The sequence below is a fragment of the Dendrobates tinctorius genome, unplaced genomic scaffold, assembly GCF_039654945.1.
Source record: "Dendrobates tinctorius isolate UK_male_01 unplaced genomic scaffold, ASM3965494v1 ptg000069l, whole genome shotgun sequence".
Classification (NCBI taxonomy): domain Eukaryota; kingdom Metazoa; phylum Chordata; class Amphibia; order Anura; family Dendrobatidae; genus Dendrobates; species Dendrobates tinctorius.
Window position 1 is genome coordinate 23,446,013 of NW_027361737.1, and position 18,304 is coordinate 23,464,316.

At 41.2% G+C, this 18,304-nt stretch overlaps 1 protein-coding gene across 3 annotated transcripts in view; it reads right to left on the bottom strand.

The window, feature by feature from the left end:
- SNED1 (sushi, nidogen and EGF like domains 1) overlaps positions 1-18,304 on the bottom strand; it is a 274,182-nt gene that overhangs the window by 84,490 nt on the left and 171,388 nt on the right. For 2 of the 3 annotated variants that reach the window (XM_073581216.1, XM_073581214.1), the window contains 2 exons: positions 12,467-12,583; positions 1,527-1,628 (listed from right to left, as the gene is read on the bottom strand). In XM_073581216.1, the coding sequence (XP_073437317.1) occupies positions 1,527-1,628; positions 12,467-12,583 (219 nt within the window). The remainder of the gene's footprint in view (positions 1-1,526; positions 1,629-12,466; positions 12,584-18,304) is intronic. The other variant, XM_073581215.1, reaches the window with a different exon arrangement.

Here is an 18,304-nt window from a genome sequence, read left to right on the forward strand (position 1 = left end):
CCCTAAAAATCCATCAGAGTGGAAGGAATTGACTAGAACAGGCCGATAACAAACGTATATGTTATTAAAACAGTAATTCTATGAGACTGCGGGTCGGTTATTTACAAAGATGGCCAAGGCCCAAAAAATGTTTTTATGTATGGGGGACGCTATGTAGAGGACAATATTGCCGTTAGGATCCCGGATATACTAAAGATCTTATATAGCTTCTATTCCAATCTATATTTGTCTAAGGTCAATTACTCGAAAGATATTTGTCGGATTGCCTCTCGGAAATAATTCTCCCTTGTCTGGAAAATAAAGATAGAGGCTTTTTAGATTAGCCAATTCCCTTGGAACAAGTTAGCCAGGCTGTTGGGAAAACGACTAATGATAAGGACCTCAGATCAGATGGGTTTCCGATAGAAATCTATAAACTATTTGAGGAAGAAATATTACCGAACTACCTAGAAATGATTAATAATGCATTTTTATCAGGGGAGTTAGCAAATTCATTATATAAGGTAGAAATAGTTGTTTTGCCTAAGGAAGGAAAAGATAGCGAACTACCTGATTCTTACAGGCCAATCTCATTGCTGACAACAGATGTTAAGATATTGGCTAAAATTCTGGCCTCCTGACTGAGTACAGTTATTGAATCAGTAATTCATCCACACCAGGCTGGCTTTATGTCCTTTAAGTCAACTGCCATATACCTAAATATGCTTTTTTTGAATTTGCAAGCGGCACAGGTAGATGCTAGTCGGAATGGTGTCTTATCTTTGGATGCCACCAAAGCATTCAATAGTGAAATAAAATAAAATAAGGACAAATGGATATGTTTCTGAAAACCTTGAGCTTCACAGGGGAACAAGATAGGGCGGTCCAATGTCACCCTTACTTTTTGCTATAGCAATTGAGCCATTATATTATTAGACAACAAAATGGAATGGAGGGTTTTAAATAATCGAATCAGGTAGAAAAGATTGCTCCATATGCAGATGATCTCTTATTATTTGTCAAAAATATAAACATTTTACTTCCAATTACAATGGTATCTAAAGAGATTTGGGGCCTTCTCGGGATTGACCATTAATTGGTCAAAGTCTGCGCTGGAGGACAAAGATATCTCAGGACTAAATAGTTCTTTCATGGTCCCAATAGTCTCAAAATTTAAATATCTCGGCATATATATTACAAGAGAGACAAAAGATTATATCCCTCTACACCTGAGTCCATTAGTAATTAGGTCCAGAAATAAAGTTGAAGTATGGAGCCGGCAAAATCAGCCCAGCGCACGGCCAGCTTACCCAACGCTAACTATAGGGTACGCTGATCGCCTCCAAACGCAAATCTAAAAGTAGCCTAATAATGGTTCTCCATTGCAAATTTGGTTTATTAGCAAAATTTACAAACTTTCAGCTGTTTGCAATAAACCAATCAAATGAGAGCAATATAAACAGATCACCACAAGCAATAAAACAAGTTGTTTCATACTAAAAACAAAAATAATATCAAAGTAAGTTCAACATGCACTTCAATTTTACCGTATTCACAATGAAGACCGAAGAACCCCGGCAGGCAATGGCAGGTGTTGTTTCCATCAGCACAGCGCCCCCCATTCCTACAGGCACAGCCATCGGACAAATCTGGGGCAAACTCATGAGAGAGGGCAGATCACTAGAGTGTCATCACAGACAAAGTGAAGCGTCACTTTTCATTAACAGTGGCTATAACAAAGAGCACATGTAAAATCTAATATAGTTGTAATATAACTTTATTACTATTTTTTCTGTTTTCATTAATTTTCTTGTTCATTTTTCCATTGTGCTGTAAAGAAAAAAATGTGTTACTCTAAGGAGACCATCAACAAGTAAGCTGGCTGGAATTCATGAATCATATAGCTTTTTGAATTGCTTTTTTACAGGACTGGTATATGGGAGCTTATGAGAAGGGGTATACGTGGGCTCATGACTAGGGGCTTATGTGTGCTGTAGGGATTCACGCTCTCAGGTAGGCAGTAGGGAGCGTTCACACAGGCGCTGGATTCTTGGGTCAAACAATGTGATGTTTATTTCCACTGGTTGGACATTACCAAAAGAAGACCATCAACACAAAATCACAAGCCTATTCCAGGCGCCAACTAAACAGAACAGACCCTGGCTACTCACACACCGCTGAGCTAGTCCCAGTCTGGTCAAACACAACAGCTATTGTCACCAGCAACCAGTGATACTGGCAGAGTGGTGCACGCAGACTGTGCAGTCTCTTCTCAGAGAGATTCTGGCTTGTCTCTTTCCATCTTGAATCCAATTCTGTCTGGTCAGTTTCCTGCAGCAGACTGAAGTCAATACCTAGCCTGGATGTATGCAGAGCTAGCCAGGGGCAAATAATCAAAGCCTATAGAGATACGATTTTTGCCTAGCCTACTTAGCCTGGGTATATGCAGAGCTAGCCAGGTGCAAGTAATCAGAGCCTGTAGAGCTAGGATTTAAGCCTAGCTTACATAGCCTGGGTATATACAGAGCTAGCCAGGGGCAAATAATCAGAGCCGGTAGAGCTAGGTTTAAGCCTAGCCTACCTAGTCTGGGTATATGCAGAGAAAGCCAGGTGCAAATAATCAGAGCCTGTAGAGCTAGGATTTAAACCTAGCCTACGTAGCCTGGGTATATGCAGAGCTAGCCAGGTGCAAATAATCAGAGTTTGTAGAGCTAGGATTTAAGCTTAGCCTACTTAGCCTGGATATATGCAGAGCTAGCCTGGTTGGACATTACCAAAAGAAGACCATCAACACAAAATCACAAGCCTATTCCAGGCGCCAACTAAACAGAACAGACCCTGGCTACTCACACACCGCTGAGCTAGTCCCAGTCTGGTCAAACACAACAGCTATTGTCACCAGCAACCAGTGATACTGGCAGATTGGTGCACGCAGACTGTGCAGTCTCTTCTCAGAGAGATTCTGGCTTGTCTCTTTCCATCTTGAATCCAATTCTGTCTGGTCAGTTTCCTGCAGCAGACTGAAGTCAACACCTAGCCTGGATGTATGCAGAGCTAGCCAGGGGCAAATAATCAAAGCCTATAGAGCTACGATTTTTGCCTAGCCTACTTAGCCTGGGTATATGCAGAGCTAGCCAGGTGCAAGTAATCAGAGCCTGTAGAGCTAGGATTTAAGCCTAGCTTACATAGCCTGGGTATATACAGAGCTAGCCAGGGGCAAATAATCAGAGCCGGAAGAGCTAGGTTTAAGCCTAGCCTACCTAGTCTGGGTATATGCAGAGATAGCCAGGTGCAAATAATCAGAGCCTGTAGAGCTAGGATTTAAACCTAGCCTACGTAGCCTGGGTATATGCAGAGCTAGCCAGGTGCAAATAATCAGAGCTTGTAGAGCTAGGATTTAAGCTTAGCCTACTTAGCCTGGATATATGCAGAGCTAGCCTGGTGCATATAATCAGAGCCCGTAGAGCTAGGATTTAAGCCTATCCTACCTGGCTTTGCAACAGTTCTCATAATTAAGGGCTTACATATATAGGTTTATGGGTAGGGGTATATATGTGCTTATGAGCACGAGTATACGTGAACTTATGAGTAGGGATATACATGTTCTTATGAGTAGTGGTATATGTAAACTTATGACAAGAGGTATAAATGTGCTCATGAGTAAAGATACAAGTATACATGTGATAATAAGTACAGGTATACATGTGCTTATGAGTTTGAATACACAAACTTATGACTAGGAGTATACATCTGCTCATGAGCAGTTGTAAACCATCCATAGAGACATACCACATGAAGCCTTGGATCTGAATTTCTACAGTATCTGTATCTTCCCTTTAAAATAATGGTGGAGAAGAGAGCTGATGGCTTTCTCTTTCACCGGTCATCCTGTGTGTCTGAAGCTCAGCACATCAGACACGACGTCAATAAATTGAGCCTGCTGCATGGAGCCTACGACTGCACGCCGCACAAAGTGGAACAGTAAATCAAGTGAATGCAAATAGATGAGTAGTTTTATTGTTTGTTTTAATTATTATTTTGTCAGTCAATACTTGTGGAGGCTGTGGGGGCCTCATGTGTATGTGGGGCTACAGGGCCATCATATTGTGTGTAGTAGAGCTGTGTGGTCCATCATACTGTGTATAAGGGGGCTGTGGGACCATCATGCTCTGTATAGGGGGACAATGAGGCCATTATACTTTGGGGGCTGTAGGGACATCACATGTATAAAAGGGGTCGTTGGGCCATCATACATTGTATAGGAAGGTTGTGGGGCCTTCATTCTGTACATAGAAGGGCTGCAGGGCCATCATAATGTGCGGGGGCTATGACGCAATCACGTCATAAAGTGGACCATTGATCATGTAGGCATCATACTGTATTTGGGGGCTGTGTGGTCATTATACTGTGTGTATGGAGTTTTGGGGGCATCATATTGTGTGGGTGGTCCAGTGGTGGCATCATCCTAGGGGGGGGGGAAGTGACAACATCATTCTATGGATACTCCCTGTGGGGACATTATACTGTGTGGGGAACTGTAAAGACATCATAATGTGTTTGGGCATCATACTTTGCGGAGGTCATTTTGGGACAAATTGTGAGGGAGAATTCACTTTGGTGGTATCATATTGTATAGGGGAGGATTATGGGGAGCATCATACGCTATGAGAGGCAAGTGGTATTGTAGTAGGTGAAAATGCTAAGGAACATGAATAGTGGCACAATTACATGTATATGCTGCATCACATGTCCCTCTCCCTGTCTATAAAAGGTGGGAGGTATGCCTTAAAGGGAATCTGTCACCCTTTTTTTCGAATATGAGCTGCCAGCACCGCCATCAGGGGCTTATCTACAACATTCTATAATGCTGTAGATAAGCCCCCGATGTAACCTGAAAGATATGAAAAAAAGAGTTAGATTATACTCACCTGGGGGGTCGGTCTGGTCCGATGGGTGTCGCGGTCCAGTCTGACGCCACCCATCTTCATACAGTGTCGTCTTCTTCTTTGCTGCCCGGACCTCTCTGACCTTTCCCGGAGCCTGCGCACTGCTGGACTCTGCTCTGCCCTCAAAAGGGCAGAGCAGTGAGCCTGCGCAGGAGCCACAACAGGAAGGAAAGAAGAGAACGTCACCGTTAGAAGATGGGAGGCGCCGGACCGGATCGCGACCTCCCCTGGGTGAGTATAATCTAACGTGTTTTTCTTATTTCTGGTTACATCGGGGGCTTATCTACAGCATTACAGAATGCTGTAGATAAGCCCCTGATGGCGGTGGCCGCAGTTTATATTCGAAAAAGGGGCGACAGATTCCCTTTAAGGCATACCTCCCACCTTTTATAGACAGGGAGAGGGACATGTGATGCAGCATATACACGTAATTGTGCCACTATTCATGTTCCTTAAGATTTTCACATACTACAATACCACTTTCATCATGCCTCTCATAGCGTATGATGCTCCCCATAATCCCCCCTATACAATATGATACCACCAAAGTGAATTCTCCCTCACAATTTGTCCCAAAATGACCTCAGCAAAGTAAGATTTCCTTACTTATTCAAAGTAAAATATCAATATTTGCAGTGGATGCTAAACTCTTCAAAGGTAATCAATACAGAGGAGGATAAATTAATATTGAATAGGCATTTGGACTGATAAATGACAATTGGGCAGAGAAAATTAAATGTATATTTATGTACTAAATGAACACAAAAAGAAAAATGACATACAGTGAATATAAAAACAATCTTTATTGTGAAAATTTATTAAATATAGAAAAAGTATCAGATAAAAAAGAGATCCAAACAGCCATGTGATGACATAAAAAAAGAAAATAAGGGCGTAAGTAGTGGCTACAATAGTTAAAGTGTATAGTTGTGTGAAAAAGTGTTTGCCCCCTTCCTGATATCCTATTATTTGCTTGTTTGTCATGCTTAAATGTTTCAGACCACAAAACAAATTTAAATATTGTGATACTATAGATGTGATAATCCACATCAATTTAATTTTTTCAGGGCCCTGTAGGTTTGGATTTCTTTTTCCCTTAATAATAAAGACCTTCATTTAAAAATTGCATATTGTGATTACTTGTATTTTCTTTGCCTAACATTTAAACTTGTTTGGTGATCAGAAAATATTTAAGTTTGACAAACATGAAAAAGAATAGGAAATCAGGAAGGCGGCAAACCGTTTTTCACACTACTGTATGTAGGAATAACCAACCGTAAGTAGGCATAACTAAATATATGTTACATAATAAGCGGATGCAACATCAAATTAAATCAGACCCTGATGTTAAAAAACATTTACAGATTGTAACACTCAACTTCCTAGGGATAAAGAGACATAGATAACACTCAAAATGCATCAAGATTCAGGGACATATCATAGAATCATAGAATGTTAGAGTTGGAAGGGACCTCCAGGATAATAGTGTCCAACCCCCTGCTCAATGCACGATTCACTAAACCATCTCAGACAGATGTCTGTCCAGCCTCTGTTTGAAGACTTCCATTAGAGGAGAACTCACCACCTCTCATGGCAGCCTTTTTTAAATCAAAATTATGGGATATTTTGCCAAGTATAATATTTCACTTTGAGAAAACATAGGAGGTATAATTAGAAGGTTAGTTTAAGCCATGGACATCCTAGCAGCCAGAAATAGAGCAAATACCTATGAACAAATAGCCATATTGCATAAAAAGCACATATCCACCAACAGCAGCACAGCTGACGCACGTTTCGCCAGAATTTCATCCAGGGTGACATATTGTATTGTTACATACATTTTAACTAATGTAGACACTCCTTGAAAAAGCCACGGTGGGCGAAACGTACGTTGGAGGGAGCCTGGACACATTGAGCCACACATTACGGGTATATATGATTTGGATTTATATACTATATATTTTCTATGCACTTTATGAATAGCTGATTTTTCAGCCCATATATATTATGCACTTTATTAGTATTATTATCCTTATCATTTTTTGTATGATTATCTATTTATAGTGGTCACTATGTCTTTTTTATATGTATTTTGCTGTAATTATATATTATGGTATTTTACTATGTCTTGTTCTGTATACTCATCTGTAATTATGTAATACATTTATTTGAGTCTTAATATTTTGGACTCCGTTTGGTGTATTCATTTCTTGAGTAGGTTATTGTAATGTAGCCACTACTTGCATCCTTACCCACCTTTTCTGTATGTCATCCCACCATGTCTGTTTGGATCTTCTTTTTAGCTGATATTTATATATTTAATACATTATACAGGTAATACATAATCACAATAAAGATTACCGTAATTGTTTTTACGTTCTCTGTCTGGCATATTTTTCTGTTCCATATATATGTCAATGCCTTAACGCCTTGCTGGTTAACAGCTCTGCAAAATTAGTTTATGTACTAAATGGTAAAACACTGGGTAAAACTGTTACTAAAAAAAAAAACTAGGTTGCATGGGTGGATGGCAAGTTCAATTTTAGTGACCAGTGCCAGACAGCTAATTATTTATTATTATACTTAGCAGCTGCCGCCAAAGCTAATAAAATAATGGGATGCATTAAAAGAGGCGTAGATGATTATGGCAAGAATATAGTTTTGCCTCTGTACAAGTCGCTAGTGTGGCCACACTTAGAATACTGTGCACAATTTTGGTCTCTGGTGTATAAGGAGAACATAGGTGAATTTCAGGGGGTGGAGAGAAGAGTGATCAAGGTTAGTCTTATGACTTGTGTTCTGAAACTGTTAAACTGTAAAGCGCTGCGGAATATGTTGGCGCTATATAAATAAAGATTATTATTAGTAAGGGAAAGAGTGAACTGCAATACCCAGACAGGTTATAACACTTGATGTCAGGCTAGTTTCACACTAGCGTTCTTGGGCGCAGCACAGGGCCGCCGCTAAGCCCAGCCCCCGGTTGCGCCCCCTCCGGTCAGATCCTCCTCTGATCGCATGAGGCTGCATGCGATCAGCGTATCCTATATTTAGCGTTGGATACGCTGATCGTGCGCTGGTCTGATTTTGCTGGAGCTGCGCCCAGAGCACAAAAATGCAACACAGCGTGTTTTTGTGCACTGGGCGCAGCGCCAGCAAAATCAGACCAGCGCACAGTCAGCGCACGATCAGCATATCCAACGCTAAATATAGGATACGCTGATCGCATGCAACCTCATGCGATCAGAGGAGAAAATGACCGGAGGGGGCGCGGCTTAGTGGCGGCCCTGCACTGCGCCCAAGAACGCTAGTGTGAAACTAGCCTATCACAGTTTGAAAAAATGAAAGGTCTAGGGGTGATCTTGTTATTATGTACAAATATATGAAAGGACAATACAGAGATCCTTCTAATGATCTTTTTACACACAGGACTACGACAGGGACAAGGGGGCATCCAGATTGTCTAGAGGAAAGAAGGTTCAATGATAACCACAGATGGAGATTCTTGATTGCAAGAGCAGTGAGACTATGGAGCTCTCTGACGCATGATGTCGTAATGATTGAGTCACTAAAAAGTGCAAGGAGGGCCAGGATGCCTTTCTTGAAAAATCTAATAATGCTAGTTATGGATACTAGATTCCGTGATGTGATATTGATCCATGGACTAATCTAACTGCCAAAAATGGAGGAATTTCTCTCTTAAAGGGGGTATCTGGGACTTTACAAAAAAACAAAAAAAATGTACCTAAGCACTAATTTACACCATCTATTAGTTGGTTTACTTTGGTCAACTAGGTTCTGCCAGACTGTGCTGCAAATTTGGCACACAGGTTTGTGATTTAGTCCCAGCACTGCCAATAAGATGCACAATCAATAAATACCAAACATCATCAAGCCTAAACATGTAAAAGGAAAAACAGATTTATCAGCAATCAAATTAAAAGAAAACAGAAAAAAAAAGATACTAAGGATATATTACAAAATTGCAAGATTTCACATTTGCTTCACTTTGAAACGAACAGTATGTTAAGGCTAGGTTCACATTTATACGGTGGCTCCTGAACAACTGTGTTTTGTCGGGAACCCCAACGGGGCCATTCACTTGAATCAAGCCGTCCTGGCAGTATTCATCTTTTTCACAAATGCACAAAAACACAACAAACAACGATTCTGTGCATGTAGGAAAAAGACAATTACTGCTAGGACGGCGGTCAGTCTCCACAGTAACTCCATCAGCTTCATTCAATTCAATGGCTCCTATGGAATTCCAATTGGAATATGGATTTTCGGGGATTCCGATAGAGACCCTGATGTAGTGCTCAGTGGACAGCACTACTGAAATGTGAACCTAGCATTACAGATATGCATAAAAGCTGGACATTATCCAGTGAGACCCAAGTGATCGGTGATTATTGACATGAAAATTGCAACATGAAAAATAAAATATTACATGACACTCAACTAAATCAGCAGGCATCCATTGACTTTAATGGCTACCAGTTTAGTAGCAGAGCTGATCGTGGGTCTCTCCTGTGTCCTCTATGTGCCCTCTTACAGTGTTTTACAATGGGTCTACTACAGACCAGACATCGGTATGACATCAGGGCAATGTCCCCTATTGATCAATCTGCACATTGGATTGTTTCAATATCTGGGCATTAATTACTGGTACACTCGCAATGTTCAGCCATTTGTATCACTTAGAGGGCTCAGGAGGCTCAGAGACAGGAAAGTACTTTGCTTTAGGCCTCATTCAGACGTCAGTATTTTTTAAAAAAAATGGTACTGGTGTCAGTGTTTCATCAGTATTTTAATGGATGGATAGATAAATAAATATATTGCAAAACGTCTCCTAATCTTTGGGATGTTAAATACGGGCAACACACGGAGGACATCTTTAAGCGGTACAAGTTTTTCATGGGCCCATTGACATATATTGGCCCTTTTTATCAGTGATACTGGAAAAAAAAGCGGACATGTTTTCATGAACATGAAAAAACAGACATGTGAGTAGCACCATGGATTATAATGGGTACATACTGTATCTTTGAAAAACACAGAGCACGTACGTACAACATGGACATCTGAATGAGGCCTTACAGTCCCAGGAAATCTATGCCGGAGGGGCGTCAGAGGCGTTATAGCAGACTCTGGGCACATCAGTCTTGGTCTAAGCAGGGTTATTATAGTCCATACACACATTATTTCTCCTTTGTGTACATGGTCATTTGTCTCATGTAACAGGCTGACTTTTTTTTTTTTTTTTTTAACATCAGGGCACCTCTACCTGCTGACCTACTGGGGAAACAAAAATTAAGACAGAAAGTGCAAAATATGCCTAATCTACATTTCCTAGGGTGGTAGTTTTCAGGCGAACATCTGCAGGACTACAGGGACAGATAAAAAATAACCGCTATTAAATATGCACTTGGGCTACCACTAGGGGAGTTTCCAAATTGAACCCAAAACCTAAGTCTCCAGACAACACTCATTGGCTTTATGAATGCTTCTCTATTAAGTCTGATGTACACCCGGTCTATATTTGTATTGGTTTATTTCTGTGCTTTGTGCACACAAGACCTGCTGTATAGTGTACTGCAGGGCAGGGTTCCCCAACTCCAGTCCTCAAGGCCCACCAACAGATCAGGATTTCCTTTGTATTGCACAGGTGAAGCAATTATCACCTGGGCAATACTAATGAAATCCTGACAACATGACCTGTTGGTGGGCCTTGAGGACTGGAGTTGGGGAACCCTGCTGTAGGGAAGCAGGTACTGCTAAATATGTCAAACCTTGTTGCATCAGCAATAACAGCTAATCGCTAAGAGCAAGAGAATCTGGACCCTGACAATCAGCCGCTCATATTAAAGAAGGATTGTCTTTCTGAGAAAACCTCGTTATCATTCTCCTTCATTGGTACCACAATCACATTAACATTATACTGCACTTAGGCTCAGTCCGCACTGATATTTAATGCCATACAGACGGTCAGACTATGGTCAACGCTCATTGCTCAAACCTGAGCAATTTTATGGCAAAGTCAAACCTTACTGGAAATCTGGTGTTTTAAAATATCTTTAAAGGGGTTGTCCACTACTAGGACAACCCCCTCTCATTACCCATGTTTGACCCCGTTAAAATAAAAAAGCCTATACTCACCTCCGATGTCAGTGCCATTCCAGCGGTGTCGGCAATACCGTTGGCAGGGCTTTCGTGAGGCTGTTACATCACATGAGCCCTGCGTCAATCAGCGCTGGCGTCACTGTCTCCTCCTTCGGACGTATTGAATATCAACAGGAAGCCAGGGCTACGGCTGCTCTCTGATTTCCTCTCCGTGTTCAATTTGTCTGAAGATGGGAACAGTGATGCAGGGTGCACATGTCACAACAAACAAATGTGAGCCCTGGAAACGTAAGTGCTGACACCGCTGGAACAGCGCCGCTGGAAAGGCACCGGCACCGGAGGTGAGTATACTTGTTTTTGTCTTAACAGGGCCAAACATGGGAAATGAGAAAGGGTTGTTCTAGTAGTGGACAACCAATTTAAGGTAATGCTCCACCCAACATAAAACTCAAAGTATGGTAAACATACCCAAGTTTGCACAGAAGATTTACGACAGCTAGGAACGGGAACCACGTTTCTTCCTTTACCCAAAATTCCTAGTCGAGCAAAAAATGTATAGGAATCTTGATACTCATGTTTTTAACATCTTCCCTTAAGGTTAAGTTCCCAAGATGAGTTTTTGACATTGAGTATTTTCACTGCACAAAAACGCAGCATCTTACACTTTCAACAAAGTGGATGGGATTCATAGAAATGTCAAGCCCCTGGGCTTTTTTTTTTTTTACCACAGTGTAGACTAACTGCGGTGCGTGTTTGAAATCCCCAATATGTCAATCTCCCTTGCGGGCATGCTGAGTTTTATGTGCAGATTTTTCCCATAGGCTTGCATTAGATGCGGAAAATCTGCAGGGAAAAAATACCAAGAAGTGTCCAAAACAAAGCAGCTTTACTTAAAACATGACACACGAAAAAGAGAAAAAAAAACGCAGGGTCAAAATCATGCTGAAAACAGGTGTAAAAAGTAATTTAATGCACCCCCAATAGATGCAGAAATGCTGCAGAAAATGTGCAACATCAAATACTCATCATGTGAACGCAGCCAAAACAGACAAGATGATTCGAGAAGTGCCATCAGCTGGGGGAGTAGTATTACTGACTGACAAGTTTTGATCTCGCTTTTGTAATTTTTTTTTCCACGCGCTCTTTTCATTGCTTATTTCTTTTTTACCTTCATGGTATTCATGTTTCTAAAGTAAAACTTTGACTTAAAAAAGAAAAAACTGTGTCCAAAATATCCGGTCACTGTAAGGGCTATGAACAAAGCAAAGAAAATAGAAACTCTGCTTCCGTAGAATAGCTGGAATGTATTCAGATTCAATAGGAATTAGATTGGCAGCTTAGAGAAACTTACCCTCAAAGTTTTAATTGGAATCGAGAGTCCAGTCTATGACTAGCTGTATAAAAACCTAGAGGATACTCACGGTTCTCACAAAGGATCCCAGTGTATGCAGCCGGACAGTCACATATATATGTATTGTCTGATTCTCGGCATACTCCATTGTTCTGACAGGGAGAAGAAGAGCACGGTCCCAAGATCTCTAGAACAGAAAGGACAGAAGATAATGTATAGAATCAACACGATCAACCTGATACTATAATAACACGAATATAAAATGGATAAAAACAACTAATCATATCCTTTAACATGCAGTGCGCTGAGGAGGCGGGGATAGTAACTGCGCTCAGTAAGACATAGCGATACCATTCCTAAGATGGGAAGGAAATCACACTCAGAGAGACGTAATTACTGCATCAGAATTGGATTAGAATGCGTGAAGTGAAGCCCACCTGGATTAGTCTTACCTAGTTAGCATATTTCGAGTGGTATATTAAGGGCTCGCTCAAACTGGCGAGTAGCATCCGATGATTCATAGGAGGGAATCGGATGCCATATGCAATTTACCCACGGCGCAAACTCTGCTGCGAGCGTGAGCCGAGTGTCATTTTACTGTGATCCGGTTCGCTCGCATGCGAGAATCAGATCACAGGTGCGGAGAAGATGAAGAACTTAATTTCTGCATTGTGCGAGTCGAGGTATAGTTCATACTGCACTCGGGTGACATCCAAGTGCAGTCCAACGTTGTGAACGGACCCACAGATTCGTATGGCTGCACGCCATCCGATATACATATTGCATATTCCCAGTGCCTTCTGGGATAAGTGAAGAGTCTCCGCGAGCTCAACGATCACTGGGTTTTGGCCGTTGCAGCTGAAAAGAGGAAATCGGAAAACCAGGGGAAGAGTCTTGAGGAGATCGTTTGCATATTCCCAGTGCCTTCTGGGATAAGTGAAGAGTCTCCGCGAGCTCAACGATCACTGGGTTTTGGCCGTTGCAGCTGAAAAGAGGAAATCGGAAAACCAGGGGAAGAGTCTTGAGGAGATCATTTGCATATTCCCAGTGCCTTCTGGGATAAGTGAAGAGTCTCCGCGAGCTCAACGATCACTGGGTTTTGGCCGTTGCAGCTGAAAAGAGGAAATCGGAAAAACCGCGCGCCTATCGGCGCGAGAATTTGGGCTCATCTTTCATCGTTTTTAAGAAATCTCAAGATGGAAGAGGCCAGGAGCCATTTGGTGAGCTGCATTTCTTGCTACATGTTCACAGACTTACCAGTGGAAAAGCCAAACTTCATATGCCACAAATGCAAGCTTGTGTCCCTGTTGGAGGAAAAGTTGCAAAATCTCGAAGAGAGGTTAGCTATGTTGAAGATCATTAAGGAAGGTGAAGAGTTCTTGGACACAGCAGAATTATCTCTTCATGTTACAGAAAGAGAAGAAATTCGAAGTGCACCTGAAGAAACAGAGGAATGGAGACATGTGACCCAGAGAAGCAGGAGGATCAGAAGGCAGTCAGCACCCATACGGCTCAGAAACCAGTACCAGGCTCTCACGCAGGAAAACAATGAAGAAATACATCAGGATAAGACTTTGCCAACAAGCAGCAACCTTGTACGCCTTCAGAGTCCTCCTGGATGGAGAAAGAAAAATGTTGTGAAGAAGAAACGGAGAGTGGTGGTCATGGGGGATTCCCTGTTGAGAGGAACTGAGGCCGCTATCTGCAGACCGGATATAACTTCAAGAGAAATGTGTTGTCTTCCAGGTGCAAAAATTAAAGATGTGTCTGACAGGATATCAGAACTCTTCAGACCTACAGATGACTACCCATTCCTGCTACTACATGTGGGGACAAATGACACTGCAAGAAACGACCTGGAAACCATCTGCAGAGACTTTGAAGACTTAGGCAAGAAAGTGAAAGAACTGGGAGCGCAGGTGGTCTTTTCTTCCATCCTCCCAGTGGATGGCCATGGAACAAGGAGGTGGAATAAGATTCTGCAGGTGAACAACTGGCTACGTCGATGGTGCCGTCAGCAACGATTTGGATTTCTGGATCACGGAGTGAACTACTTATACGATGGACTACTTGCTAGAGATGGGGTGCACCTTACGAAGACTGGTAAGCATGTATTTGGAAGTCGCCTTGCTACACTTGTAAGGAGAGCTTTAAACTAGAACAACATGGGAAGGGAAGCAAAAGACCAGAAAAAGCCATACACCTGACAAATGCTATTGAGAACTCTGCTATTAGAAGTGGAAAGGAAGAACAAAGACGAAAGAATCTAATTAATAAAAATATTGGAGAAAGAGAAACCAATCACAAACTAAAATGTTTCTATACTAATGCACAAAGCATGGGCAACAAACAAGGAGAATTGGAACTACTAACACAGGAAAAGAAATATGATGTCATTGGAATCACTGAAACTTGGTGGGACAATACACATGATTGGAATACAAGACTAGAAGGATACAACTTATTTGCAAGAAACAGACTTGATAAACGAGGAGGGGGTGTCGCATTGTATGTTAGAAACGCGTATATCTGCACAGAGATTGAAGCTTCAGAGACTGGGAGTTCTGTGGAAACTGTTTGGGTAAGAATACAAGGACAGAACAATGGAAAGGACACCATTGTAGGCATTTACTACAGGCCGCCTGTGCAAGCTGAAGCTATGGATGAACTCTTTATGCATCAAATGGCCAAGTTCTCCAAAAAATATGACATAGTTGTCATGGGAGATTTCAACTATCCAGACATTTGTTGGGAATCTCTCTCAGGCAAAACTAACAGGTCAAGGAAATTCTTATCCTCTCTTGCTGACAACTTTATCTTCCAAAAGGTAAGGGAGAAAACAAGGGGAACTGCTACCTTGGATCTAATCCTTATAAACAGGGAGGAAATGGTTGAGGAGGTAAAAGTGGCTGGGACCCTAGGAGGTAGCGACCATGCTATTTTAGAATTTTGGATAACTAGAGGCGGAAGACCTGTGAAGACTCAGACGTCAAGGTTAGATTTCAGAAAGGCAGATTTTAAGGGATTCAGAAAGAGAATTGGAGGGATCCAATGGCTGGATATCCTTAAAGACAAAAATGTCCAGGAAGGATGGGAAATCTTGAAAAATGAAATTCTCAAAGCACAGTTGTTAACAATTCCGAAAAGAGGGAAGAATAGGAAGCAGTTAAGGAAACCAGGATGGATGAACACAGAACTTAAGCACATGCTAAAAAGGAAGAAAAAAATGTTTATAAAATGGAAAGAGGGAGGCATATCTAAAGAAGAATATAATGCTGTCTGCAGAACCTGCAGGGCACAAATCAGATTAGCTAAAGCTGAAAATGAATTGAGGCTTGCAAGAGATGTCAAAAGCAATAATAAAGGATTTTGGGGATATGTCAAAAGTAAAAGAAAAGTCAAAGATGCTATAGGATTTTTACAGGATGAAAATGATGAAATGGTAAGACAGGATGTTGAGAAGGCTGAACTTTTAAATTCCTATTTTGCATCTGTTTTCTCTCAGAAAGGAAATGTAACATCAACTGTTATTCACTGTCCTATTAAGGGAATAGAAGAATCCAGGATATCTATAAACAGAAAGATAGTGAGGAAACACTTAGCTAGCCTAAATGAATTCAAGTCTCCAGGTCCAGATGAATTACACCCCAGAGTACTGAAGGAGATAGCAGAAGAAATTTTTGAACCCCTCTCTATAATCTTTGAAAATTCTTGGAGAACAGGAGAAGTGCCAGAAGACTGGAGAAGAGCAAATGTTGTTCCTATCTTCAAAAAGGGGAAGAAGGTGGACCCAGGTAACTATAGGCCGGTGAGTCTGACTTCTATACCAGGAAAGATCTTTGAACAAATTATTAAACAACATGTATGTCAATACCTGGATAAGAATGAAGTGATTAAACAGAGTCAGCATGGGTTTGTAACTAATAAGTCATGTCAGACTAACTTAATTTCCTTCTATGACGGTATCACTGATTGGGTGGATCAAGGAAATGCTGTAGATATAGTATATCTTGACTTCAGCAAAGCATTTGACAAAGTCTCTCATACAATCCTTATTGAAAAAATGATTAAGTATGGAATGGACAAGGCAACTGTTAGGTGGATTCATAACTGGCTTAGTGATCGGACCCAAAGAGTGGTCGTAAATGGCTGCACATCCAGTTGGAAGAATGTCTCAAGTGGGGTACCACAGGGCTCTGTCCTGGGCCCTGTATTGTTCAACATCTTTATCAACGATTTAGATGAAGGAATTGAGGGTAAACTGATTAAATTTGCTGATGACACAAAGCTAGGAGGGATAGCTAATACTAGAGAAGAGAGAGAGAGGATTCAAAAAGATTTAAATAAACTGGAGAAGTGGGCAGCAACTAACAGAATGGTTTTTAACAGGGAGAAATGCAAAGTACTACATCTGGGCAATAAAAATGAAAAAAGCATATATAGAATGGGAGGAATAGGGCTAAGTGACAGCACATGTGAAAAAGACTTGGGTATACTAATAGATCACAGACTGAATATGAGTCAACAGTGTGATGCAGCAGCAAAAAAGGCAAATGCAATTCTAGGATGTATTAACAGAAGCATACAGTCTAGATCACGTGAAGTCATTATTTCCCTCTACTCCTCTTTGGTCAGACCTCATCTGGAATATTGTGTCCAGTTTTGGGCACCACATTTTAAAAAAGACATCAACAAACTGGAGCAAGTTCAGAAAAGAGCGACCAGAATGGTGACCGGTCTGCAAACCCTGTCTTATGAGGAAAGGTTGCAGGATTTGGGAATGTTTAGTTTGCAAAAGAGAAGACTGAGAGGAGACTTAATAGCTGTCTACAAATATCTAAAGGGCTGTCACATTGTAGAAGGATCAACTTTATTCTCATTTGCACAAGGAAAGACTAGAAGCAATGGGATGAAACTGAATGGGAGGAGACACAGATTAGATATTAGAAAAAACTTTTTGACAGTTAGAGTGATCAATGAGTGGAACAGGCTGCCACGAGAAGTGGTGAGTTCTCCTTCAATGGAAGTCTTCAAACAGAGGCTGGACAGACATCTGACTGGGATGATTTAGCGAATCCTGCTTTGAGCAGGGGGTTGGACCAGATGGCCCAGGAGGTCCCTTCCAACTCTACGATTCTATGATTCTATGATTCTATACGCTGCCAATCGCAGTATGTAGCAATTTTTTTCTCAAGCCGATTTGTCAGGATAAAATAAACGCTAGTCGGCACTGCTCGATACTGTAACATTGGAACGAGTGCTATCCAATGAAACATTGGAGAGCACTCGTCCGAGTTATATGCTGGTTACACGCCAGTGGGAGAGAACCCTAAAAGTTGTTTTATTGCAGAAGTGAAGATCTGTTTGGGACATAAAAGGACTTTACTCAAAATCAGGAATAGGGCTATATAACAAAATGGTGGCAGTTTTGGGGACTGTGCGAGCCTTACAGTTTCTCTTTAAAGAGCAATGTTCTTTTTTATTCAATCATTTAGTCCAGCGTGGAAACTTTGCAAATCACTTTATTAGGGGATTTGTCTTCAAGTTAAATTTTTTTTATGCAAGTAGCATCCACACCCCTGTTTTTCTCAAGACTATTTGCCTGGATCACATGAATTGATACCAAAATATACTCAATTGGAGTACTGATGCTGGCAGTACTCAAAATCAGTGTTGTGCTCATCAGACCTCCTGCAGCAGAACTGTCACCATAGTTATCGTGAATTATCGCATAAAGCTTGTTCTTCTAGTGAATTAATATTTTGTGTAGTACATAAGATAATCGTTATTGGCAGCGCATCATCCTCTATTATCAATGGCAGCAGATATGCACCAAGCGATCTATTATAGACTGTACAGTGCGCAATGTTTGCCGCGGTCTGCCTGAATACAAGGGCTAGTAAATAAC